The sequence below is a fragment of the Macaca nemestrina genome, chromosome 8, assembly GCF_043159975.1.
Source record: "Macaca nemestrina isolate mMacNem1 chromosome 8, mMacNem.hap1, whole genome shotgun sequence".
NCBI lineage: Eukaryota > Metazoa > Chordata > Mammalia > Primates > Cercopithecidae > Macaca > Macaca nemestrina.
The window spans coordinates 152,354,852-152,379,355 of record NC_092132.1 but is presented as its reverse complement, the minus strand read 5'-3'; the positions used below and the strand labels follow the sequence as shown (position 1 = coordinate 152,379,355).

The following is a 24,504-nucleotide window of genomic DNA, read 5'->3' as shown; positions in this document are numbered from 1 at the left end:
AAAAATATATATACAAGTCTTTAATGATACTCCTCCTTGTAAGAGAAAGAACCCTGTTCATTTGACTCATACCCCATGGCTCAGCCTTCACTGTGGACACCTGGCGACAGCCACAGGCCACCTGCCTTCCATGTGCAGAAGCAAAGCCCGCTGCACCCTGCGTTGGAGAGGAGCTGACAGAGCGAGGCCGTGGGAAGTCGCAGCTGGAGAACTCAAGGTGTGGGCTGTTCGAGAGGATGCTTAGAATTGCGAGGATGCAGAATAAGGTGTCTCCACCCCTGTTTCCCTGATGTTATCTTATGAGGTGCTTCCCACAGTGTGGAGACTAATGGTGTTTATCACCTAGCAGGATGGCTTCCAAGTTTAACTGTCCCAGGACCCCCCTCTCCGTGTAACACCTGGAAAGTTAGTGTTCAGTGAAGCGGCCCCAATGTCACTGAATCCACCCAGCTCCTCACCTGCAAGTTGGCCAACATGATGTGTCAAGTTGGGGACATGAATGCTTGTCCCACCTGCCCTGGGAGACAAGATCATAGAAGTGAAATGACCTTGTAAACAGCAAAGTCCTGTGCAAATATAATGGTCCTTGTTGAGTCTTTTCCACATTCATAATCGATGTTTGTCTGACGCTGACCCCTGCTCCAGAACCACCCCCCACCACTCCCCGGTCTGCTGTCGGGGAGCGCCAGGACACACTTGGCTCTTGGGCAGTTTTAAGTAGGTTTAACATTCTCACACTGATAGAAGTGGTGTACTTTAAAGATGAATTAAAATGAATACTTTATTAGTAACTCAGCTGTGCTTACTGCTAGATTCCTTAAAATAATGCCCCTGCCTTTCCCACAATGACAGGGCTTGAATTTCTTTTTTTGCGAAGTGTGGTGGTGAGTCACAATCATTTCCCATGGACGTGTTGTCAGTGTGAGATTTTCAGTGACACTGCCCGAAGGTGATGAGATGAGAACCCATTTTGGTTCATGCCCCCAAGGACCCTTTGGTCGGCCCTGTAGAATTAAGATTCTAAACCTCCTCTGTAGGGATGGAGATTTTTACATTCAAAGAGGAGGAATCGAAATTTTGGTAAGAACTCATGGGCATTTCTGTTTTTCTAAATTGGAGGCACAGTCTAATTCACAGAATACAACCCGTCTTTCCTCTTCCTGTGTCTGAATTATTTTTCCTCCTTTCCCTTTCTGTATGGACTGGATGTCGTCATGGAGGGCAGAGTGCTCTGGTATAAGAGGGAACTGGAGAGCTTGGGTGCAGGCAGGCTCCCAGCAAGTCAGGTGCTTAGTCCAATGCATAGCACCCAGCATTTTGGTTATTCTTACCATACTTTGATTTTTAACGGCAATATCTTGAAAAGCAAAACGTGATGATCACTGAGAATAATGGTTGATTCTGGAGGGTGGGATTTCCTGAGCACCTGGGACTGCAGGAATGATGGCGAAGTCACAGCCTTGGCCTTGGTGGCAGCTACACATATATTGACGCAGGCCATTTCCACTAGACCATACATACGTGTTTTGTGTTTCTTCACGTATGTGTTCTGTTTATGATAAAAGAAGAAAATAATCTGTATAAGTCGTAGTTTTTTTTTTTTTCTGTTCAATTTCTGTATACTTGATACATATTTTAGTCATGGAGTATAATGGTATTTGATTCTCTTAAAATGGTTATGGTGTAGCCATAAAAGAGTAAAGCAGGAATCTCTTAGGAAACCACCAGAGAATATCTCTATCCACATAGGAGACTTCCTGGGAATCGAGCACCTTTGCTCCGAGTCATCAGCGAGCACCGAGCTGCTTCCTTTTAAGCCTTTACGGAAAACCTCGGCGCTTCGGGGAGATCCGTCCCTGTGCGGCTCTTCCCTGCACTCTCTCTCATCCACCTCCAGGCCTCTTTATGGCAGCGAGTGGGGATTCTGTAAGAAAGTCAGAGGCACAGTTACTCCTGTGACAAAGTCGGAAGAGTTACAGTTCAGCAATGGAAAGTTTCTCACTTGAATATCTGAGGGACAAACGTTACCATAACGTGTCCACGTAATTATTCGTAAAACAGGCATCTTCTGGTCGTTTCAGCGCCTCTCATGACAGCCGTGTGATGAGCAGCCAGAGGTACTTGCTGAAGTGGAGCGTTCCGCTGGGACACGTGGACGCCATCGAGTATGGCAGCAGCCCAGGCGCGGGCGAGCACAGCAGGCACCTTGCCGTTCACCCGCCTGAGAGCCTGGCCGTGGTTGCGAACGCTAAGCCAAGTAAGTGACGCTTTCTCTCACATTCGTGCAAACACGGGTCTAACGCGGTAAATCTGACGCGCGCTCTCACGTTCATGTTTGCTGTGGGGTCAGCGTAAGCTCTGACGTCAGCGGTGGGGCCAGCGTCCGCTCTGACGTCAGCCGTGCAGCCAGCGTCCGCTCTGACATGGCAGGCTCAGGGTTTAACACGGTAAATCTGACGCTCCCTCTCACGTTCATGTTTGCTGTGGGTTCAGCGTACGCTCTGACGTCAGCGGTGGGGCCAGCGTACGCTCTGACGTCAGCCGTGCAGCCAGCGTCCGCTCTGGCATGGCAGGCTCAGGGTCTAACACGGGAAGTCTGCAGAGGTGATCCAGTCTCTAGAATCTGTACACTGCCTCACTAACACGGTCAAGTCGGCTGCTCATCTCTGACTTGTCCGGTGTGCCGCTGGGGCTCCTTCGGGTTCGGGCCACTCAGAAGAGGATTCCGTCTTCCCGGTCCAGTGAGCTCAGTTTTGCGTTTCCAGTTAACCAGATGAGGACTTCAGTGTTTGTCTCTGAGTGTGTGGAGCTGGCGCAGAAGTCGTCGAGCTTGAGGCGGTGGTGGTTCCAGTTTGGCTCTGTGTCCACCTGCTCGCACTGCCGGGCAGCGTTGGGGTGTCTTTACTCAGTTTCCCCGTGGAGGTAGTGCTTGTCCACGAACTTCCCAAGGTGAAATGGGAGGTGTCAGAATGCTTTGGAAATGTCTTAGCATTGCACACGATTTATGATTATTATTACCCAACATTGTTCAGACTGCAGATTTTAATCTTAGTGTAAAAATCCTTACCTTCTCTTCATTTTTTAAAAAATCCGAAGAACGACTGGCTAAGTTTTATTCACTTTTTGGCCTCTACCCCTGAATTGTAGAACAATTAAAAAAACATAATGCATGGGAACTTTCAGTTCACCTTTTATAGGTTAAATATGCATCAATTTTTCAGATTATTTTGTTTCTGACCTGTTCAGAAGCAAGAAAACCACTTGAGAACTTTTAACCTTTTCTGGTTGAATTCGCATGTTCACGTGGATTTGCAGAACATGATGTAAGGAGTATTAGGTCTCATTTGCTTTGGGATCGCTTTTATTTTTCTCATTCCCCTGATGTTAATAGTCATTCCGTTTGGTAATCTGCCTAGTAGGCTAATTCGTCAAGCATATTATTACAATTTGTAATCTCTTCAATTTCTGACTCTTAAATCCTCCTTCTACTTAAAGTAGTATGCGTCTGTATCAGACCCTCTCCACAAATAACCGAAGTACCAAAATCCAGATTTCCCAAACGAGCTGTTCCTGGAGTGGTGTGGAGAGCAAGAGGGAGGACCGGGGGGAGAGGGGACGTGGGGACAGAGAAACGATTTCCAAATTGACGTGATCCATTAACATTTTATTCAAGAGCAAATTGGATGCCTTGTTAAAGGTTTTCAAAAATCCTTTTAAATTATTTGGAAACATTGATTAGCAATCAAGTTTATGTTGTGGTTTTGTGAACAAAAACACCTTTGGGTAGTTTATAATGCTAGCGATCTTAGAATTTATTCATAATTAAGATGGCCTTATTGTATTCAAATAGCTAAAGGTGACTTTGATCCATAAAATAGTATGTATTCCATGCAATGTTATATTTTCTTATTCATCTTTTTATTTATGATTTATGCTGAGTTAACTTAGAATAAGATTAGAATCAGTTAGCAATATGAAAAAAGCATAAAGCAGGGTGATTCAACCCATTTAAAAAATACTGTATGGAGGAAAGAACCTGGAGTGAGTTGATCACTGCATTTGCACTCTAGATTTAACTGTGAGCTCCTCATCAGCCACAGCAAGAGGAGAAACACTGAGTATGGACAAGTTGTCATTGTCTATTAAAAAGAAATATGTCACATTGGAGAGAAAATCTTTTTCTTTATTCTGAATCCAAGGAGATCTTTGGTATTGTATCTCCAGTTCAGGGGACTTTGGAACACACTTGAAAACATATATGATTGTGTTTTGCAGACTTGCATTGATTCTTTTTTTTTTTAAATCACGTCTCTATGGAAAAAGCAGCTAGTCAACCTCAGTGAAACCAGTTTTTCATTGGACATCTTTTTTCCCACTGCCTTAAACAGAGAGTTTAAGTGATAAATTTGTTTTGCCATCAATAGTGTTTTGTTCTTCTAGATTAAAAAAAACTTTTTAAAACAAATTATTTAAAATTTGCTAATTCTCTGTGTGTCTGAAGATAGAACTCAAGTCAGAATTCTCTGGGGCTTTTTTCCGACGTCAGGTAAGAGCATGGTGCTGTCTTGCATTTACAGAGAAGGTGTAAGTGGGTGCTGTGCTTCATGCTGCGGACTGGCAGGGGTTCTATCCCAACACGTCTGGATTCATCCAGGGTGGACCGACAGTCTCTTGTTAGCGTCAATCATGAGGGGTCTACGTGGCTTCAAATCCATTATGTTGATCTCACGAGTGCCATGCTGCAGCCGGCGAATGACGTCCCTTCACTCTGCTCATCTCAGCTCACTCCTTACCGTTTATGCTGACAAAACCCAGGCACATCCATGAGCCACATCTCCATGGGGCTCCCTCAGAGTTTTCATAGAATGACTTCAAATTCACTCTCAGTGTTTCTGTTTCTTCCAGTTCTCTTGCGTTTGTCACTTCTAAATTATATCGAGAAGCTAAGTCAGAAATTCTCGTTCTCAGTTGATAATCATAGGATTTCTGCTGCTTGAATGACTGTTCTAAAATTCAGTGTTGGAAACGTTGGTGTGTTACTTGATATTGACAGAGTGTAGGCAGCACTGCCCAACAACCTCTGCTTGCAGAGAGGGCTGCGTGGCAACCACCCGAGACCAGTGAGCAGCTGCAGCAGAGAGCTCGCCCGTCCCCACAAAAGCGCCATGTGGATTGTGCGTTTGCTGTGTGGTGTTAGACTCAGCAGAGAGCTCGCCCGTCCCCGCAAAAGCCCCGTGTGGATTGTGCGTTTGCTGTGTGGTGTTAGACTCAGCAGAGAGCTTGCCCGTCCCCGCAAAAGCGCTGTGTGGATTGTGCGTTTGCTGTGAGTGTTAGACTTTGTAGGAAGCTTGCCATCCCTGCAAAAGTGCCGTGTGGATCGTGTGGGTTGAGTGTTTGCCGTGCGGTGTTTGACTCAGCAGAGAGCTCTCCATCCCTGCAAAAGTGCCGTGTGGATTGTGCTTTGCTGTGCAGTGTTCGACTCAGCAGAGAGCTTGCAGTCCCCGCAAAAGCACTGTGTGGATTGTGTGTTCGCTGTGCAGTGTTAGACTCAGCAGGGAGCTCCCCATCCCTGCAAAAGTGCTGTGTGGATCGTGCGTTTGCTCTGCGGTGTTAGACTCAGCAGAGAGCTCGCCGTCCCGGCAAAAGTGCTGTGTGGATTGTGCGTTTGCTCTGCGGTGTTAGACAGCAGGGAGCTCCCTGTCCCTGCAAAGGCGCCATGTGGATCCTGGGTTTGCTCTGTGGTGTTCGACACCCGGAGTTATGATGTGACACTTTCCTCTCTTGCAGAGGCTGCAAGCTGGTGACCATGGGTCCCCTATGGATCCATGGATTGGTTTAAGCTCCCAAACTCTCTGATGCTATTTTGAAAAATGTGTAGTTTTCTGGGGTGATTTTAAAGGTTTTGCGAGTTTCCCCAATCGGGGCTGGTGGCGGGGAGGAGGAATATCAATCTTGAGCTGTCGGTTGCTCTGGCCTGGTGCCGCGTCTTTGTTGCTGAACTCCACTGGGCTGTTCCTTCTCTCTTTGTGCTCCATCCTGTCTGGCAGGTGGATTTATGAGAAAGTAATGTTTGCCGTTGCCATTCTGTGTGTGTGTGGGGAGGGGGGGTTCTTCATGCAGGATCTTTATAACCTCAATTCATTTTCAACAAACGGACTGTCAAGCACTCCCAGTTCTCGGGGTCTCGTGCCAGGTAGGAGTTGTGGGGATGAGTGGGGAGGTGTCGCATAGCCCCACTGTTGGGAGCCTTTAGAACTGGAGGAGAGGTGAGCTCGGTTGCTCCAGCTGGGCTCTGGTCTTCAAGGGTGTTTCAGAAGAACGGCCACTGGAGAGCTGTTACCGCCCATCCTGCCCAGGGAGAAGTTATCCGTGTGTGTGTGTGTGTGTGTGTGTGTGTGTGTGTGTGTGTGTGTGTGTGCACGCGCTCACTTTTATTCAACTGGTCTCAACTCAGTGTACAGGGGACGCTCTTAAAATGTTTAGAGAAATGTGAGTACAAGTCGAATGTACTTTAAAGGGGAACACTCCTTCAGATGTGCAAATATTTATGTACTTTTGTAAAAATCAGTCACAGTACTTTGTAGTTAGTTAGTTAATCCTTAAACATGAGTGAAGATAAAAAACATCTCTGTTCTTCGCTGTAAGGTCAGCTTTTAACAGAACACGATTGGCCTCTGATCCTTCTGGCTTAGGTTGTTACTGGACCAGCATCTACCTGGTCCAGTACCAGCGTCCCGTCCCAGCACTGGCAGCTTGCCTAGAAGGGGCCCCACAGCTTCCAGAAGGCCGCCACCTCCCTGAGTGCTGTCAGACTTTGCAGCAAGAGAGGAGGTCCACTCAGACCGCCCTGCAGTGACCCGTTCCGCTTTCTGTCCCAGAAGCGCGTCCTGAGTGCCAGGAGTGCTTCTGTACAGTCGGGCTGGATATGGCGGTCGGTACAGGACGATTTGTAACAAGACACAGAGTCATTATGAACAGGTGGCTGGAGGAGCTGCCAGCAAGCTTGTACCGTGAGGAGGCTGGGGGACAGCTCCTGAAAGCTCAGGGTCCCTGCTGAGCACCGAGCACTTGCCTAAGAGGGGAACTTACAGGCAAATGCAGAAAGGGTCCTGGGTGAGGTCACAGCATTGAGGGAGCTCCCAGAAAACATAGGACCTCCCCCACAAAATTCACATGGTTTAAAAAACAAAGCAAAACACTACTAGCAAAGAACCAGCACCAAGGAGGGAGGAAGGAGGGCGTGACTTACCGTCTTTAAATAGAAGTGAGCCCGGCCAAGGGAGGCTTCAACAGGTGAATATACACCTGACTGATCCTCCTGAAGCAGAAGGCAGCGAGAGAAGCGGAGCTGTATTTTTAAAACGTGAAATGGTTCCTCATGAGGCTCCCCTGAGCTGCGGCCTCCAGGGATGTGTGGCCAGGTGGCCGTTCCGTGGAGGCAGGGAGGGGTCTGAGCGGCACGTCCAGCCACAGCCCCGAGGGTGTTCTGGACACAGTGACCGGGTGTGTGGGACCCCAGGAGTGACGGGTTAACCCCGGTTTCCCTCCCTGGCCCCTGCCTGACGCGCTGCATGGCCTCGCCTGCAGGCAGGGACAGTGCCTGGTCTCCAACAGGTCCTTTCCAGAGTCAGGTACTTCTGGGCAGGAAGGGTCACAATTCTTCCTCCTTACACCTGTAAGAGTGAACTTTGCCTTGAAGGTTGGAGGACAGGCGCAGCTGAAGCCCACCATGGCAAAGCTGTCGTGTTTTGAAGTACACAGAAGTCGAAATGAAAGGAAACAGAACAAAATGCCTGTGTGCTCCATTGCTGTGGCAAGAGCCGCTTCTGCATCGTCTGAACGTTGTACCTTAAAACAGCACGTGCGTGCGTGCGGGAGATGAGGCCAGGACTTGGCGCTGTTTTTCCTGTATGGCGTGTGGATTTGCAGGTCTGTCCCAGGACTCAAAAGTGTCATTATAATCCTTGGATGAGTACCGAGAGCAAACACACCACCTGGCCAAAGGTAGCAGGGAGGTCGGCTTTCCACACTGAATACCGTGGACGGTCCGGAAACAGTCCTCAGTAGCTTTCCTGCAATGCGACACCGAGGTCGGCGTGCCTGCGGGATGTGACACCAACAGACGGGCCCCTCGCTGGGGGAGCGGATGCAACTGCTCGCGATTGTGGAGCCGCTGACCTCCTGCCGCCGCTCTCTGCGTCCTGTGCCCCTGTGTGCTCACGTGGCGTGTTCAATGCAGATGAACGGCCTCCCTTCCTACAGACAGCATCTGTATGCTGAGAAGGGCCTTCCAATATGCACAGGGAGTAAAACCACAAAGAGCGCTCAGGGAGGATGGGCGCCGACTCCAGGTGGAAGGCAGAGTGAAAACAGGGTAGACGTGAAAAAACCTTTTCAGGGTTTTTGGATGAAAATGGCATCTGAAGTGAGTGGAGCAAAATAGTAACATCACAAATTCTGGGCAATGGATAAAAATGTGTCCGTGAGTTATTCTCTCTGCTTTTGTACTTTTAAAGAATATTTCATACTTTCACAAAATGAGAGCCCATTAAGGAAGCCCAGAGCCAGCCTGGGACTTGGGTCCCTGTTAGAATGGCTGTTCCAAGCCCATCCCCAGGCTCAGCCTCTGTCTGGGGGAGGAAATGGGGGCAGCATGGCAGATGGACAGAAAGTGGGAAAGGGTCTTCCAGCATCACATGTGCTTTCAGGACAGTCCCATAGAGGTGGTGATGCCACACGCATGGCTCTGTTCTCCACGCAGACGGCTGCCGCCTTCTCTGTCACTGTGTCTGTTTATATCCCTTGTTACCTCAGGGACAAACACTGGTGTGAATTTTCTGGGTATTCAGTAACACACCCTTCAAACTCTCTGTCTTAGGAGCTCAACAGGAGGCAGGTGAGAAGTGTTTCCATGCAAAGAGGGATACCCATATATTCTAAATATAACATGCACACTAGTCTACGTGATCTGTTGATGCCAAAAATACTCATTCCTAACGGCCTGTATAGCTGACCTGTGACCTGAGACACCCATGCATCCCTGGAGCTATGACTGTCAGTTAAGTTGACATTCCAGAAACATTCATTCAGACATTCAGGGTCATGGCCCTGTCCAGGACCTGAAGGCCAGCCTGTCAGGGCAGCGATCCTAGCTCCTTGGCCATGGGGATGGGCCAGATGAGTGCCATGCCTGTGGGTCACATGCCAGTCATTCCCATAAGTCTCAGTGGAGAAGACTCCCTTAGGAAACTGCAGCCGGCATGTGTCCCTAAGTGCGGACGGTCAGCCATGGAAAGGTGCTCATGCAGGAGGGTCTGTGGACAGGGTCCTATCTCTGTGGGAATCACACATGCGTGTCCTAGGACACATGGACACATATGAGGTAGATGTTGAGCAAATTAATGTTATATTCTGGGTTTTTAAACCCCATGAAGCTATAGGGATGGTTTTACTTCTTGATTAAAGATCTGGAATTTGAGACGTGACATGTATCTTCGTGACAGTGTGATGTTCACATTAGAAAATGCTTGGGTTTTGTTAAAACTCTAAAAGCCAAACTGGATTTTAGTCGCAGGGGAAGGTTCTTATTGTTCTTCTCTGTTCGGTGCTGTGGTTTCAGCTTTGCACCTGGGAGTCTCCTAGGCCTTGCGTTGGGAGGAGCTGCTGTAACGTGTCCAGAACCACATAGGATTTATTTTGCCTGAGTTATAGCTGGGATCACTACTGGTTCATAACCAAGATTTTTCTATACTTTCCATGTTAGAAAACTACTTGCTTATAGAGAAATTGAATTGGTGCCTCTTATCAGACTAAGGACTTATGTATGATGCTATTTAAATATTACCCTCCTTCTCCTGGGAGTTAATTCTTGTTCTCTGTTGAAAACACTAAAATGTTTAAAGACAGTAAGAATGACCTGTAATTCTTGTATCTGGAGACTATATTAACACATGAGTGGTTTCTCTCCAGCGTTTTCCTCACACTGTTGTCCATATACCACAGTTGCTCTACGTGATCCTGTATAGGGAATTTTCATTTAACGTTATAGGATGACCATTTTCTCAGTCATTAAAAATTCTGAATCAAAGTCATTTAAACTGACTACAGGATGTTTCCTCGTGATTGAACCTGAGTTTATTGCATACTGCAAGCTTCTCCAGTTACTGGACCACTACGAAGAGTGACGTGGAGACATCCTCACACATTAGTCTGGTAATTTCCTTAGAAGTGGAATTTTCAGGTCAAAGAGTAGAACATTTGTGTACTCTTTTAGACTCTGGATACATTTTTGCAAGTGACTTTCCAGGAAATTTTCCCCAGTTTCCATTTCTACAGACTATGTCTGACTTTGATTACACAATGAAACTTTTATGATTTGATTTGTAAAAAACAGTTATGTAAATTTGCCTTAAGTTAAAAATTTTTAATGGCTTTATTTTTGAGATTGGGTTCTTGCCCAGCCTGGAGGGCAGTGGCCATTTAGAGGCACAATCGTAGCTCACTGCAACCTCAAACGACTGGGCTCAAGTGATCCTCCTGCCTCAGCCTCCTGGGGAGCTGGGAGTACAAGTGCATGCCACCTCACCTGATTTAATGGCTGTTTTAATTTGCTTTCCTTTGATTACTTCTGAGAGTGAGCATTTCCATATATATTGGCCATCTGTATCTTTTCTGGAAATTGCTCATTTTATCATTGGGGTTTCAGAATATTATTTTTAATGTGTTTATATGTAATCTTTATGGAAAATAATTGCCTGTATTTACATGTCTCCACATATTATTTGTGTCTATAATTTTATAGAAGTCTGAAGCTTCTAATTTCTCAGTTGTTAAATTTGCTCCCTTTTTTGGGGTAATTTCTTCGGCTCATGTTCTTAGACACTCTTGACACACCTGGGGCTCCAGCCTGCCCTCTGCGTTTTAGGTGTGGGGATCATTTATCCTGCTCTGCTCACTGAAGTAAGGAGCTGCTTCTAGAGAGCTCTTTCTGGAAGGGTGGCCAGAAAGAACAAGACCCCTCTGTTGGGAGTTTTGCGGTTGCAGCTGGGAAAGCAGTTCCCCCATTCCCGCGGCCTCTGCCCTGCAGGACGGGCCTTACGGCCACTCTTCATCTCTCTCCTTTTTTTTTTTTTCTGACATGGAGTCTCACTCGGTTGCCCAGGCTGGAGTGCAGTGGCACCACGTCGGCTCACTGCAGCCTTTGCTTCCTGCGTTCAATCGATTCTCCTGCCTCAGCCTGCCGAGTAGCTGGAATTACAGGTGTGCACCACCACGCCTGGCTAATGTTTGTATTTTTAGTAGAGATGGGGTTTCACCATGTTGGCCAGGTTCGTCTCCAACTCCTGACCTCAAGGGATCTGCCTGCCTCAGCCTCCCAAAGTGCTGGGATTACAGGCGTGAGCCACCGTGCCCGGCTGACTCTTCGTCTCTCTTTAGCACCCTGTTCTGATCAGCTCTTCCTCCATCATAGCCACACTGTGCACAGACACTCTTAGACATACAATGTCTAATGCGAACACTCTTTCCACCTGCAAGGGAAATGAGGCTTTTGGTCAACTTTGTTCCAGGAGGAAAGGGGCAGTTCCATGTTAAGTCTGTTTCCTTTGGCGGCACCAGCCTTGCCGGTTGAGAACCATGGGAAGCTCCCTGCAGGAGGCAGGTGAGGTCCTGGGGAGGGCAGGGCCCCCAGGAACGCAGGAGTCCGGAGGCAGAGGCAGAGGTGACGTGCCGCACTAGGGGGTGTGGTCCGCAGAGACCCCTGCCACAGCCCTGAAGAGGAGAACACCAGAAGGAAATGCACACAGGAGTTTTACGGGGCTAAGGAGCTACGGAGGTGCAGAGGTCTTCAGACCCCATAAAGGTCGATGGGCAGCTGCAAAGGATACTGGTGGGGGCTGAGGCTGCCCACAATCAGGCCATTGGCATGGAGAGGGGTAGTGCCCATTCCTCCTTGATCTCACCTCCTCTGCAGTGCCTGGAGACACCTTCCTGCTCGGACACCTCACAGTCTCACACTGTGGAGGAGAGGCTTTAAGATGCTGTGAGGGTGCCCCTTGAGCCCAGGCATGGAGGTTCTCAGGGACCGAGCACACCCCCAGGGGCTTTTCCAGCCATCCTTGCTATTGATCTGGCCACACAAACCCTTCCTTGTTTGCCACACAAAATTCCGTTTCACTGACAGACCCTGAATTTTCAAACAGATTGCAGGGATTTCCATGGAAACAAGAGAAGTGTCCGTGAGAAAGACTCGGGAAGTGCTTTTGCAGAAGTGCAGCACTTGTGTGTCACTGGAGCGACAAAGAACTGAAAACTCCAGAAATTGTCATCTAGAGGGCTGGAAGTCAACTCTAACAGAAATTCTGATTTGCGGGGGGTTTCTTTCTTTTTCTTTTCTTTCTGTCTTTTTTTTTTTTTTTTAGATGGAATCTCCCTCTGTTGCCCAGGCTGGAGTGCAATGGTGTGATCTTGGCTCACTGCAACCTCTGCCTCCTGGGTTCAGGTGATTCTCCTGCATCATCCTCCCTGAGTAGCTGGGACTACAGGTGTGCACCACCACGCCCAGCTATTTTTTTTTTTTTTTGTATTTTTAGTAGGGACGAGGTTTCACCATATTGGCCAGGCTGGTCTCGAACTCTTGACCTCCGGTGATCCGCCTACCTCGGCCTCCCAAAGTGCAGGATTACAGGTGTGAGCCACTGCGCCTGGACTGCAGGGGTTTCTTTAATCAATTTTGGCCTGAAATCAACATGAAACAATTCTTTCTGAAACTGAGAATCACATTTGAAAAGCACTGGCCGCACTGTGTGGTTTGTTGTTATTCTTGGGATGTGAGTGTGGATGCTTTCCTTGGCAGCGCACATTGTCCCTATTGATGAGGAAGCCTTGGGTTGCTCCGTGGTGTCATCTGTGCCCTGACAGTGCCCTGTTACGAACTGTCTGATGATCCGGCAGACGGAAAACTTCAGCACATTTCCATGCTCCGTAAGGTCGAGGAACTCCTCCTTATCTCAGTACAGAAGGTTCTTTAATACCCTAGGAAAAGAGTATTATCCCTTCCTGTGATAGTTTCACATCAGTGGCACTATGTGTGTGTGTGTGTGTGTGTGTGTGTGTGTGTTTTATTTTAAAAACGTTTATGTTTTTAATTGACAAGTAATCATATACATGTACAGTTTAAAACATGATGTTTTGAAATATGTATACATTGTGGGATGGCTACATCAAGCTAACTAGCATATGCCTTACTTCACACACTTGCCATTTGTTCATGGTGAGAACCTTAAAGTCCACTCTTAGTGATTTTCAAGTATACAATACCTTATTAACTACACTAGACCTCTTGAACCTACTCCTCCCAATGAACTGAAATCTGTGCACCTGTGAATCCCTGTGACTATCCCACATGTTCTGTGGGTGATGGAGCTGTTCCGTGGGTGATGGAGCAGATCTCTGGGTGATGGAGCTGTTCTGTGAGTGATGAGCTGTTCTGTGGGTGATGGAGCTGTTCCATGGGTGATGGAGCTGTTCCGTGGGTGATGGAGCTGTTCTCTGGGTGATGGAGCTGTTCTGTGAGTGATGGAGCTGTTCTGTGAGTGATGAGCTGTTCTCTGGGTGATAGAGTTGTTCTCTGGGTGATGGAGCTGTTCTGTGAGTGATGGAGCTGTTCTGTGAGTGATGGAGCTGTTCTCTGGGTGATGGAGCTGTTCTCTGGGTGATGGAGCTGTTCTGTGAGTGATGGAGCTGTTCTGTGAGTGATGGAGCTGTTCTGTGAGTGATGGAGCTGTTCTGTGAGTGATGGAGCTGTTCTGTGAGTGATGGAGCTGTTCTGTGCGTGATGGAGCTGTTCCGTGGGTGATGGAGCTGTTCCGTGAGTATTGGAGCTGTTCTGTGGGTGATGGAGCTGTTCTGTGGGTGATGGAGCTCTTCTGTGGGTGATGGAGCTGTTCTCTGGGTGATGGAGCTGTTCTCTGGGTGATGGAGCTGTTCCGTAGGTGATAGAGCTGTTCTGTGGGTGATGGAGCTGTTGTGTGTGCCCTGGAGTTCCCCCTCAGGCTTACTGGGGAGATGTTTATATGCATGTATACATGTGTGAGAATATATAGAGCTGCACACCAAAAATAGAAGGTTCAATTTGATTGAATGATAATTGTGAAGATCATATTTTAAACGAAGTCAACTAATTAATAAACATTGCGCTTATAATTTTATTTACTCATCTATTTATTAATTTTGATACAAGGTCTTGTTTGGACGCCCAGGCTGGAGTGCAGTGGCACAATTATAGCTCACTGCAGTCTTGACTTCCTTGACTTGAGTGATCTTCCTACCTCAGCCTCCCAAGTATTTGGGACTACAGGCATGCACCACAGTGCCTGGCTAATTTTTTTTTAACTCTATGTTTTTGTTTTTGTTTTTTTTAAACTATGTTGCCCAGGCTGGTCTTGAATTCTTGGCCTTTAGCAGTCCTCTCACCTTGGCCTCCCAAATGCTGAGATTGTGGGCATTAGCCACGACACCCAGCCTATACTTGTATTACAAGGTTGTGTTTATAGAGTTTATTATCAGAGTTTATGAATGAAAACAAATATGTGTGTTACGAAACATTTTAAATTGCAAGCATTCTGTAAGCATACATCAAGTTGCTATGTGTAACTACTGGATCACTTTGCCCTTTTTTTTTTTTTTCATTTCTGAGACGGGCTTTAGCTCTCATTGCCCAGGCTGAAGTGCAATGGTGTGATCTCAGCTCACCGCAACCTCCGCCTCCCTCTTCAAGCAATTCTCCTGCGTCAGCCTCCCGAGTAGCTGGGATTACAGGCATGTGCCATCACACCCAGCTAATTTTGTATTTTTAGTAGAGACGGGGTTTCTCCATGTTGGTCAGACTGGCCTCAAATTCTTGACCTCAGGTGATCCTCCTGCCTCGGTCTCCCAAAGCGCTGGGATTACAGGAGTGAGCCACTGTGCCTGGCTGCTCCCTTTTTTATGAAACTTCATGAGACTTCAAATGCAGTTAGTAATTGAATTTGTCTAGATAGTGGATAAAAATCAGGCCTACCATGTGCATAAATACCACATAAGCTTGTCTTTAACATAAAGTGCCTGCAAAATTATAAATGGTTATGCTACTCTTCAGTTATATAGTAAATATTTTTAGATACATATATCTGAAATATTTTTATTGGAAATATGTAGGTTCTTTCAGTTTTGACATATATATGTATTATATATGTTACATACACTAAAAGAACAAGCTGCATAATTTGTGGGATGTAGCACAGAAGGAAATGCAGAGTCCTTTCTTCAAAATTATTAAGAATTTCAGGATGTCCAGGCCAGGCGCAGTGGCTCACGCCTGTAATCCCAGCACTTTGGGAGGCCAAGGCGGGCGGATCACCTGAGGTCAGGAGTTCAAGACCAGTCTGGCCAACATGGTGAAACCCCTACTAAATCTCTACTAAAAATACAAAAATTAGCTGGGCATGGTGGCAGGTGCCTGTATTCCCAGCTACTCAGGAGGCTGAGGCAGGAGAATTGCTTGAATCCAGGAGGCAGAGGTTGCAGTGAGCCAAGATGGTACCATCGCACTGCAGCCTGGGGACAACAGCGATACTTCGTCTCAAAAAAAAAAAAAAAAAAAAGAAAAGAAAAAGAATTTCAGAATGTCCACGTCAGAGCCTGAAACCAAGTTCTGGGCGGTGTAAGCTCAGGTCTGTGCGATTCCACTATGCTCAGGTCTGTGCAATTCTACAGACCCACGGCCGGGAGGCCTGTCCGGCTGAAACACAAGGCACCTTACTCAACTTAAGTGAATTTCTTCTCCTTGGGTTTGAATTTTGGCTCCTTCTCTTACTGGTTGTTTGACCTTAGACAATTTATTTCTATGAAAAGTGGAAAAGAAGGAGTGTATTACTGCATATTGCTTAAAGTACAGACACTCAGGCTAATTCTGAGATCGAATCCTTCTCATCTGTCATCAGTCCGGTGGGGAGATGGGAGAGTCTGTCCTCTGTGCCTGTGGGCCCGTCGTGGGATTTAATGAGGAAGTATTTGAACATCACTTCCTGTAGTGCACAGGAAATCCTCTGTGAGGGGTGGAGCAATTCTCACTTGGGCACCTAGACCCCAGGACATGCGTCGTTCCTCTAACCCAAGTCATCGAAGACAAATCATTTCTATTCCCTTTAAAAAAAAAAAAAAAAAAACTTTAGGAAAGATCACTGGGGAACTCTTTTTGATGGTAGATGACCCCAGTTATTGGAAATGTGGTTGAGATTAAATATCATTTTGAAGTGCCTCTTACTAATAGCTGTTATGTCAACAGTGTTGAAAAGATACAAAAGGGACAAAACATGAGTCAAACCCAAATTGTGAGACACTCTGTCATTCTGTAACTCACCAGCCTCCTCCAAAAATGCCAGGGTCGCAAAAGAGGAAGATTGAGAAACTCCCCCAGACTGGAGGAGATTTTGGGGACGTGACCACTGAACGCAGTGCGAGCCCCTGGGCTGGATCCGGGACTAGAAAATGGTATTCGTGCGAAAGCGGTGAGGTTTGAAGACGGTCTGTAGATCAGTCAGGAGTGCCATGTCAATGTGGTGTCCTGGGTTTGACGGTCATGCTACGCTTAAGTCAGATGTTTTCCTCGGGGAAGCCAGGCCTGGGCACTCAGGAGGCAGCTCTTTGCAACTTTTCCATCTAAAATTATTTCTACATAAATGTTAGAAAAGGAAAAACCACTAAATGCTTGACGGTGTCCACTTTTTAAAAGTTCTAGATTCACCCCTCAACTTAAAAATTATTTAACTAGTATTATAGTATTTTCTTCCCTCAAGTATTGGAGTAAATATGGCTTTACATTTGTATTCTTTTTTTTTCTTTTTGCTTATTTTGTAGACAAAGTTTACATGGGACCAGGACAACTGTATCAAGATTTACAAAACTTGTTGCATGACTTAAATGTAATTGGTCAAATCACTCAGCTGATAGGAAACCTTAAAGGAAACTATCAGGTAACAATCAAAGCAATTGGATTTAAGATTCTGCCTTTACTTGTAAGTCATTGTAAGTATGTGATTATATCTCCAAGTTCTACCAGAAGTGAGAATTCACTTTGACTTTAAAAATTAATCTGAATGTACATTTTCTCTTATGTTAGATAAGGTGAGACTATATGATGGTAACTTTTTTTCATTTTGCCAATAGGCTTGAATATCAGTTCTATTTTAGAAATGTCTCAGCCCCGCCCCCACCAATGTCATCTGACTCCCAAAGCTTTCTTTTTCATAATCCGATAGTTTCATTTGGTCTGAATTTCTCATATTAAAATTTTGTTTTTTTATCTTCCTTGGGATGGCCCTACTTTTTAAACACTTTTGAAATGTGCGTATTTATTTCCTTTGTAGAACTTAAACCAGTCAGTAGCCCATGACTGGACATCAGGTTTACAAAGGCTTATTTTGAAGAAAGAAGATGAAATCAGAGCTGCGGACTGCTGCAGAATTCAGTTACAGCTCCCGGGGAAGCAGGACAAGTTAGTAGTAGCTTTAAAACGAAACCTTCTTGGCCAATGCTGGGGAAAAAAAATGGTTCTTTGTCATGACATGCATGTTTTTTGGTTTGCTGATTCTATCAGACAGGCAAAATGTGTCATTTAACCTCACAGGATGGAGCACGTTTTATAAAGTGAATGCTTGTCTGTTGTTTCTGGCAGATCTGGGCGACCGACGTTCTTTACAGCTGTGTTCAATACGTTCACCCCGGCCATCAAGGAGTCCTGGGTCAACAGCTTACAGATGGCCAAGCTCGCCCTGGGTAAGGCCTGGCTGACTGAGGCTGAATGAGGCATGCGGCATGATGATGAATTCCTGCCCACAGAGGGGGGTCAGGGTTGAGAAGGAAACTCAGCAGTAGATCCATCCATTGACCCGAAAGTGTTTCTAAACAGGAAAATTCACCTTAGCACCGGTGATTTTTAAGATGTTCATATTAAAATGGAGGGCTTGCATATTAAAATGGAGGGGTTTTGTGTTAAAATGGATGGTGTTTCTGGTACCAGAACATGAATATCAGCTGAGGCAGCTGAACACAGAGGAAGCCCATGGAGCCTGACCATGTGCCAGGTGCTCAAGGCGGGCAGTGGGCGGTGGGCGGCGGCCTCCAAATGGCAGGGGAGGTCGTTGTTCCTCTTGGCCCTTGTGCTCACCCCTCACTGAGAAGCAAAACACAGGGTTGGGCTGAGGGGTCACTAAAGATCCTCTCAGCACCAAAGATAAACCCTAGGGTTTCACTGTAGATGGATGTGACTTTATGATTTCCTTGTTCCTATGTCTCTTCAGCCTTGATTATTTTTTGCTGGGTGTGTGTAATGTACTTATACACACGCTTACAGACTTGCTACCCAGAACACACTGGGATGTCGTGTGTGTGTAAAATTTTCCTTCTGCTGTAGATAGTCTGAAATGTTAACGGACTATAAAATACAGAAGAGAAGTGCGGAGTGTGGGTAATGCCATTGCTCCAGGGAGCTCTCATCAGCGGAAGGGCTTTGTCCTGGAAGGGAAAGCTGTCCTGACGTTGTGCTCACTTGATGAGGAAGCAGAAACACAGCCCCTCTCCATTTGCTGAATAATTTGGTCGTTTGCCAGGTCAGGTTCAGAGTGACTTAGCAAATGAGGAAGTGGCCACTCTCTAAAGAGAATGAGCTGGACGTGCGGATAAGCCCCTCTTTGTCTTCAGATCAGCTACATATTCTTTAATGCTCAGGTTGACAGTTTGCTTTGGTAGTAAAATATTTCTCCATTTCATTGTACTTTTGTTGATCCCATAGTATTACACCATATTTTAGAGTTTCTCAGTACATCTCTGGTATTTGAATCTAAACATTTCTTTTGCTTTGGAAAAACTGGAGAACGACAAAGGGAAGTAGACCTATGTGGTTTATACAGTGAAGTTTCACAGCCCTTGGGTCCAGCGTGTTCAGGAGGCGCAAACAGGAAGAGGTCCCTGCCGCTTAGATGAGACCAGGCTGCCTCCTAAAATAATGCTGCGAATATACAGCCTATGCTTTTAGAAGAGATTGTCTGTTTTCCACAGTGGCGTTGTCTGGCCCTATACAAACAGAATGCCAGAAACTTCCCCTGCTGTGACCTGTGAAGCAGGTCTGTTGTGTGTGAGTTGACTGCATTCTTGTTCATTTCTCTCTGAATCTAATCGCAGAAGAGGAGAACCACATGGGCTGGTTCTGTGTGGAAGACGATGGGAATCACATTAAAAAGGAGAAGCATCCTCTCCTTGTCGGACATATGCCCGTGATGGTGGCCAAGCAGCAGGAGTTCAAGGTGAAGGGAGCAGGGCCCACGGCCCGGGGTGGGGTGCACCTCGCAGCTCTGACTGGGCCACTTTGGGATGATTCTTAAGGGGCGTGGTCAGAACGTGGTCTTCCCAGGTTCACCACAGTGACCGCTTCTCTAGAGGTCATTTGTTTGGAAATAAGACTGCTGTTGTTTGAAACCTAAAAAAATGCCCAGCCGTTGTCTCTGAAGCCCAGTCCTGGGCCAGGACCCTCGGGTATTCCAGCAGTACCACAGCGTCTGAGGCCTTGTTAGTTAAACGGGACACATGTTTCACATTTGTAGCTCTGTTTTGCCTTTGCTTGGCAAGCAGTCTGTTTCCACAGTGGATCGTTAACTCCAGGTCTCCTGTCTGCTTGAGGCACCATGCCCGCTCTCTGCCTTGGCGGACTCAACTCCATCTCCAGGGTGGCATCTTATTAATGTTGCCAGTGTTGCTGACTCAGGCATCACAGGCCAGGGCCTTCAGTGATGTGGACGATGTCCTATTCTTTAAGAAAGAAAGATGTTTCTTCTCACCCTGGTCTCTGGCCAGGGTTTCCCAGCAGTTCCCGGACCCCTCCCGTTGGGAGTCTCAGGCAGTGCACAGGACTCCTCTGGGAGAGGCTGGGGTGGGACAGGGAAGGGGAGAGGCACAGGCCATCACAGACTGCACTTGATGCCTGCAGGGCGAGCCCTCCCATCTGAAGTGCCCCGACACGCTGGATTTCAGCGTGCTGATGCGATCTGAAGAGTAAGATACCGAAGGTTGAATCTACTTAGGTGTTCGCTTCTAAAAAGCTAACTTCTGAGAGTTGTACTTTTAAACTTTTATCCTCCCTATTTTAATCTTTGGTAGATGATGAACCTGTAATTTTTTGTGGTTATACATTGGAAGTAAGTCATCCATTTAAGACGTTAGGTAGTCTAGGGGCCTCTTAGCTCTGTTTTATATGTGAGTGTTTGATTTTATTCCATTTTAGATTGAATGTGCTGCTTATAATCCCGAACCTTACCTAAACAATGAAAGCCAGCCAGATTCATTTTCCACGGCACATGGTTTCCTGTGGGTAAGATGTGTTTATTTGGTTTTGGTGCAAGTTCACAGAGAATCAACATTCATGGTTAGTGTGATGAGAGACTGAGATGTGAATTGCTCAGTAGAGAGTTGGTGGTGGCATATCTCAGAGTGTACTTATAAACATGAAAACTTCTTTGAAAAGGAGCTGATCACTTTTGGAAAAGATTTAGAGTTCTTAGGAATGCAAATATTTGTTTCTTTTCCTTTTCATCTAAAACATTTACCAGATAAAGTTCAGTCCAAAGACAACTAACTAATAAGAGAATAATTTTAATATGTTTTTCCATTTTGGTGTCAACATTGCATGGATTTTTTTTCTTGTTCCAAGACTGGCTTTTTCCAGTGGAAACTTAGCAGTTAAAATTAATTTGTTCCAAATGAAATATCGCATCTGAAATTAGGCTGGAATTGCAGTAGACTTTCCTGGTTTCTGCAAACCAGAGGACATTCTTAGAGCTGTGTGGTCCCAGGCTCTCCCGTCTCTGGTTTCCTGTGTTCCCTCCCTGCAGCCTCAGACTCGCCCTCCAGGGCTCCACTGTGCTTTTCCAAACTCTCATGCTTCCCTCCCAGGCATCCTGTGCAGCACGCCACTGCCTCTCACTTCTCACAGCCACAGCTCCTGCTTGGTCGGTGTTCCTAGTTGAGTGTCAGAAACTGAACAACTGAATTACCTGGTATTTCATTTGTACCAGCCTATGAATGGAGGAGCAGCCTTAATTCCCTTGTGGGTTTCCACTTCCAAGAGAACCGTTTTCCATCCCGGTAGGCAGACCTGTCATCGCTGAAGCTTCATCCCCTGGCCTGGTCACAGCCCCCAGGCCCTGTAGGCAGGACAGGGGCTTGGCAGATTGGCGTCCTTCCCACAAAAGCATGAAAGTAGGATGTCTGTATGTAGCATCAGCAAATACAGGAAGAATAAGGAGAGTCTAACAACACTCTCAAAGTTGGCGGAAAAGAAAAAGAATCAATGAAAACGCCACCCTAAACCAGCTAGTGCTTTCTGTTCACAGGGATCAGACGCTTTCCCACTTAAAAAGTGAATAAATAAATTTGAGGTTAAATTGCACAGGGATCAGACCCTTTCCCACTTAAAAAATGAATAAATAAATTTGAGGTTAAATTGGGAAACTATGCTATGTGTTCTCATTGTAGAGATTCAAACACACAGGAAGTTCATGTACACTGTTGCAGCAATGCTACTTTAGAAAATCTCCGGCAGGCGCAGTGGCTCCCGCCTGGAATCCCAGCACTTTGGGAGGCCAAGGCGGGTGGATCATGAGGTCAGGAGTTTGAGACCAGTCCGGCCAACCATAGTGAAACCCCATCTGTACTTTCACATAGTGAAATTCCATCTCTGCTAAAAATACAAAAATTAGCTGGGCATGGTGGCATGTGCCTGTAATCCCAGTTACTCGGGAGGCTGAGGCAGGAGAATCGCTTGAACCCAGGAGGTGGAGGTTGCAGTGAGCTGAGATCATGCCATTGCACTCCAGCCTGGGTGACAGAGTGAGATTGTCTCCAAAAAAAAAAGAAAAAAAAAAAAAGAAATTCCACAGCATACCACATGTTGAATTCCAATGATCTACCTTGGGATGTATTCTTATTGGTGTTTTTCACATTTGAAAGGTTTATTTTCTTAACCAAGGTCATTAAACATTAGTGTTGTTATTAAAATTGATAATGATCTGCCTCTTAGGATTTTAAATTGAGGATGGATGGGCCCTTACCTTCATATTGTGATGAGTACATGATTTTTAAAGTATAGAAATGTGACTTTGTGAAAATGAAAGCTATGCTCTTGCTTTAAAATGTTTTGGAAACCACATTAAATATGTTGAAAGAAAAAGGGGCTCCCTGAGCAATTGTTTAAGCATTTTTTTGAATTTTCTTTTTTTTTTTTTTTTTTTTTTTGAGACGGAGTCTCGCTCTGCCGCCCAGGCTGGAGTGCAGTGGCCAGATCTCAGCTCACTGCAAGCTCCGCCTCCCGGGTTCACGCCATTCTCCTGCCTCAGCCTCCCGAGTAGTTGGGACTACAGACGCCCACCACCGCGCCCGGCTAGTTTTTTTTGTATTTTTTAGTAGAGACGGGGTTTCCCGTGTTAGCCAGGATGGTCTCGATCTCCTGACCTCGTGATCCGCCCGTCTCGGCCTCCCAAAGTGCTGGGATTACAGGCTTGAGCCACCGCGCCCGGCCAGCATTTTTTTGAATTTTCTAAGTGTGTTGATTCTCACATGAAAATCGAAGCTTGTCGTGGCCTTTAAGTGTCAGTTTCCAGGGTATTATGGAAGCCCCCACATGCTCATTTTCTTTTTTCCTCCTGATTCTCTGATTCAGATCGGAAGTTGCACCCATCAAATGGGTCAGATCGCCATCGTCTCGTTTCAAAATTCCACCCCCAAAGTCATCGAGTGCTTCAATGTGGAATCTCGCATCCTCTGCATGCTGTACATTCCCGTTGAGGAGAAGCGCAGAGAGCCCGGGGCACCCCTGGACCCCGAGACCCCGGCCGTGAGAGCTTCTGAGGTCCCCACGATCTGTGTAGGGACGGAGGAGGGAAGGTAGGGTGTGCTGACCGCGTTGCAGAGGATCAGCCAGCTCTGCCCGTGGAGGGCGTGGTGGGGAGCCTGTCCTGGAAAGAGTCCTTGATTTTGACTCAGGAGTAGCTCGTGCAGGAATTAGGGGATACCAGGGGACATTTTTAGGGTCATTGCACTTTGAAATAACTAGTCAATCGGACCCATGGAAATTATTCTAGGAAACTCTTAAAGAGAAGTAGTATTTCTTTAAAGGGGAACGTTTGGCTGTTTGCCACTGAAATGTCTCATTTTTATTAATGGTTTTTAAAAGCACATCCCCCTTATATTTTGGAATAAAACAGCCATATTCTATGTCATGATCATACTGAATTGCTGACACCATTTAAAGGAGAGTTAAAATGATTTGCCTGATGTGAAGTTCCAAGATACATAGGAAGAACTAATTTTTTTCATATATCCCAGAATTTCCCTTTTAAAAATAAAGAAATCAAGGTGGTTGCAAATTTTTTAAAAGTACAGGCAAGTGTCCCTAGGAATGGAGAAGGAAGGGCAAGAGGGAAGAGTTGGAAAGTTTTGTGTTTATGTTAATAGGCATCCTGGTTCTTCTCACAAGGAGCAAATGTATTTATGAGCTTGTATTTTTCTCTTAAAGCATTTCCATTTATAAAAGCAGTCAAGGCGCCAAGAAAGTGAGACTTCAGCACTTTTTCACTCCCGAGAAGTCCACAGTCATGAGCCTGGCTTGCACGTCTCAGAGCCTGTACGCTGGCCTGGTCAACGGGGCGGTCGCCAGCTACGCCAGGGCCCCAGGTGAGGCGGGTCTCACAGCCTCCTGGCAGGTCCTCGGGGTTCACTGGGGGGACGCTGCATCTGGTTTAGCATCCCACCCCCGGGCCTCCCGCCCCCCGCCCCCCGCCCCCCTCTCGCCCCACCCCACCCCCACCCCCCCGCCCCTGCGCCTCCGCTCCCGCGCTTGTCACCCTTGCCCTAGGCCTGTATGCCTTGCTTCTTCCCCAAAAGGTGTTTGTTGAATATAGAGACATCGTTTCAGAAGTCAGTCTCCCCGTCTCCTCCCACCCTCCCCCTCCCTCGGCCTGCCCGTTTCTCCCCCTCGGATGGGGGCGCCGGGCCATGCAGTGCCCTCCTTCAGCGTGTCCTGTGCTGACCAGCTGGGCAGGGCAGCCTGCCTGCCCGGCGGGGCCTCCTGGACCTGGGCCAGCCCCCTGCCCCGGTGCTGTGCCCTCGGTCCCTGCTGTTCTCTTGGCCAACAGGGCTAAGGACTGCATTGTGTTCTGCTGGGTGCCACAGACGAGGCGCTCCCTGGCCCATCCCGCCTGGTCCCCGCAGCCGCTGGGGGTGGGCAGGCTGCTGTGCATCTGTTCTCTCTCCAGCCCCTGCCGCGTTGGTGGCAGCTGTGCTTTGCAGGCTCTTTCTGTGGATCTGGCCACCGCTGCTTGTGGGAGCTCTGGGTACGGGGCTTTCCTTCCAGCTTCCTTGGTGCTGGCTGAGGCTGCTCTCCTGGCCCCTCACTCAGCCCTGAGTGCAGGGGTGCCG

At 47.0% G+C, this 24,504-nt stretch overlaps 1 protein-coding gene across 4 annotated transcripts in view; it reads left to right on the top strand.

Moving 5' to 3' along the window:
- Window positions 1–24,504, top strand: part of LOC105491895 (Rho guanine nucleotide exchange factor 10) — a 146,960-nt gene that overhangs the window by 90,031 nt on the left and 32,425 nt on the right. For all 4 annotated transcript variants that reach the window (XM_011758600.3, XM_011758601.3, XM_011758603.3 and 1 more), the window contains 8 exons: window positions 2,082–2,257; window positions 16,897–17,012; window positions 17,406–17,533; window positions 17,714–17,814; window positions 19,219–19,340; window positions 20,315–20,401; window positions 22,748–22,971; window positions 23,603–23,760. In XM_011758600.3, coding sequence (XP_011756902.2) covers window positions 2,082–2,257; window positions 16,897–17,012; window positions 17,406–17,533; window positions 17,714–17,814; window positions 19,219–19,340; window positions 20,315–20,401; window positions 22,748–22,971; window positions 23,603–23,760 — 1,112 coding nt within the window. The remainder of the gene's footprint in view (window positions 1–2,081; window positions 2,258–16,896; window positions 17,013–17,405; window positions 17,534–17,713; window positions 17,815–19,218; window positions 19,341–20,314; window positions 20,402–22,747; window positions 22,972–23,602; window positions 23,761–24,504) is intronic.